The sequence below is a fragment of the Vombatus ursinus genome, unplaced genomic scaffold (assembly GCF_900497805.2).
Source record: "Vombatus ursinus unplaced genomic scaffold, bare-nosed wombat genome assembly UNPS02014807.1, whole genome shotgun sequence".
Classification (NCBI taxonomy): domain Eukaryota; kingdom Metazoa; phylum Chordata; class Mammalia; order Diprotodontia; family Vombatidae; genus Vombatus; species Vombatus ursinus.
The window spans coordinates 24,347,641-24,349,789 of NW_020954585.1; the positions used below are offsets into that span (position 1 = coordinate 24,347,641).

A 2,149-nucleotide genomic window follows, 5' to 3' on the forward strand; every position below is an offset into this window, starting at 1 on the left:
TCTCCTTCCCTCCCTCCCTCTGTCCATCTCTCCCCTCCCTGCCTCTCTTTCTGTGAGGCTAGGTCTCTCTACCTCATCCAGACTGGAAAAGAAGTGGCCATTCACAAGCCAGATCCAATTAATGATGGACACCAGAGCTTTAAATGTCTCCGTTTGCAACCTAGACTGGTTTGCTCCCTCCTTATGCAGCCTCTCATTCCTGGGGCTTCACCATACTGCTGCCAACTTAGTCTGTACACCCAAACTTAAGTGGTCTCCCAACCTCAACTTTTCTGGTAGTAGGGATTACAGTCATGCACCACCATGGCCAGCAACTCTTTTGTTCTGAGAAAGCCTAACCCTTCCCCTTCTTGGACTGATACTCCTGGGTCTCCTCTCCTTGATTAAGGAAGCCTTCCCTCATCCTACTTCTTTGTACATAGACTATGTGGTATAGACCCAGGCTCACAAAAGGAAAAGTGTTGCAGATTTAGTGCACAGAGGACTAGTCTGATTCATCCATAGTTCAGAGGAAACTCAGACTCTGAGTGGGTTCTACCAAGTGTCTTTCTCCTTCACAAAGGAAAGTTATCCTAGGGTTTCCTGACAGAGGTGCCTCAGGGAGTGGAGTGCTGAAAGGGACTGGTATTAATCATAAATTCCTAAAAGTCTACTTGTCAGTTGTTAGCACTATGGGGGAGGCAATGCAGCTGAGGCACAGAAATGTGAAGAGAAGAGATGTGACCATTGCATTGGAAGAGTTCAATGGCCTTTCCATTCAGATGGAAGGTACATGTAGTTAATGTATTTAAGTGGAAGTGGTAATGTAATCATTGCTGGCTCCTTACAGTTCAGCTAGGCAGACTGTGGCAGTGCGAGGAGAAGGGGAAAAAGAGCCGAGCTGGATTCTGACTACAGTGAGGCGGCAAAACTGGGTCACCACATAATGTCTGCTCTTCTTTATGTCTTTTAATTCAGCACTTACTATGTGCCAAGCACTGTGTACTCTGGTGATACAAAGAAAGACAAAAATAATCCCTGCCCTGGAGGAGCGCACTTTGTAAGGGAGGACAGAGAATACAAAACAAACAAAAAAGAAACAAAAAAAAAACCCACTCATAAAAGATATGTACAAAGTAAATGGAAGGTGTCACATACCTAGTGGGAAGACAGCCAGGAAAGTGAATGGGGTGTGTTTTTCCTCAGAGTGTCTCACGTGTATGTAGTCAATGGTTCCTCATTTGGGAAGCATCTGTGATGACTTGAGCTTTCTGGTTCAGAACACCTGTCAGAACTGTCTCACACTGGCATAGGTGCTGGTAAATGTTTAATTGGCTCTTCAAAAACCCACAATACACTTTTAAACTTAATCTGCATTATATTAGCATTTTCTTCATCACTTTCTTAAGTCAACAATTAACAAAACAATAAACCAAGCCCTGATTTGAAGCTTTGGCTGATTTCTGAGGTGTAAATGCGGGCACTAAAAATCTAACAATCAGTTCTCCTGAGCAGTCTGACTCCAGCACACCCCCTGCATACAGGCTTATCTCCATGTTGCCCCTGGAGTTAAAGTTGATCCAGGAGAGACTAGGAATCCAGACACAGTTTTCCTTATGGCCAGCTTTCCTTCTTAGGGATTTGCTGTCTTCTCTGAGCTCTCTCTGGTGAAAAGTTTCCCTCTCGTAGCCTAACTGGGTCAACTTGGATTCCTCAGACAGATGCCCAGGAAGTAGCCTCTGTGGTGAGCGCCCGGGAGATCCAGGTTGTGGCAGAACTGCTCCAGATCTCCCCGGAGGGATTGCAGAAGGCCATCACCTTCAAAGTGACTGTGAGTCCTTGGGCACAGGTGGTCTGGGGTGGTGATCTGTGTGAGGTGGAGAGGAGAGGGAATCTCCAGCCATCTTAGGGTCAATTCCTCTGCCTTGGAGCAGGGTGGGGTCATGACAAGTTCCCCTTTAGGAAACAGAATGGATAGAGTGAGGACTTTGGACTTAGAGAGACCTGAGTTCAAATCCCAACTATGGAACTACCTGCCCTCCCTATATTAACTGCTCAACTTCAGATGAATCTCTTCATGTTGATGGGGTCTTTGTTTCCCCACCTAAAAGATGGATAGATAAATAAATAGATAGATAGATAGATAGATAGATAGATAGATAGATAGATA

At 45.3% G+C, this 2,149-nt stretch overlaps 1 protein-coding gene across 1 annotated transcript in view; it reads left to right on the plus strand.

Annotated features, from left to right (window-relative positions):
* The window catches only part of MYO15A (myosin XVA), a 131,197-nt gene that overhangs the window by 40,276 nt on the left and 88,772 nt on the right, over positions 1-2,149 (plus strand). Inside the window, exon 12 of the mRNA XM_027874636.1 lies at positions 1,697-1,810. Coding sequence (XP_027730437.1) covers positions 1,697-1,810 — 114 coding nt within the window. The remainder of the gene's footprint in view (positions 1-1,696; positions 1,811-2,149) is intronic.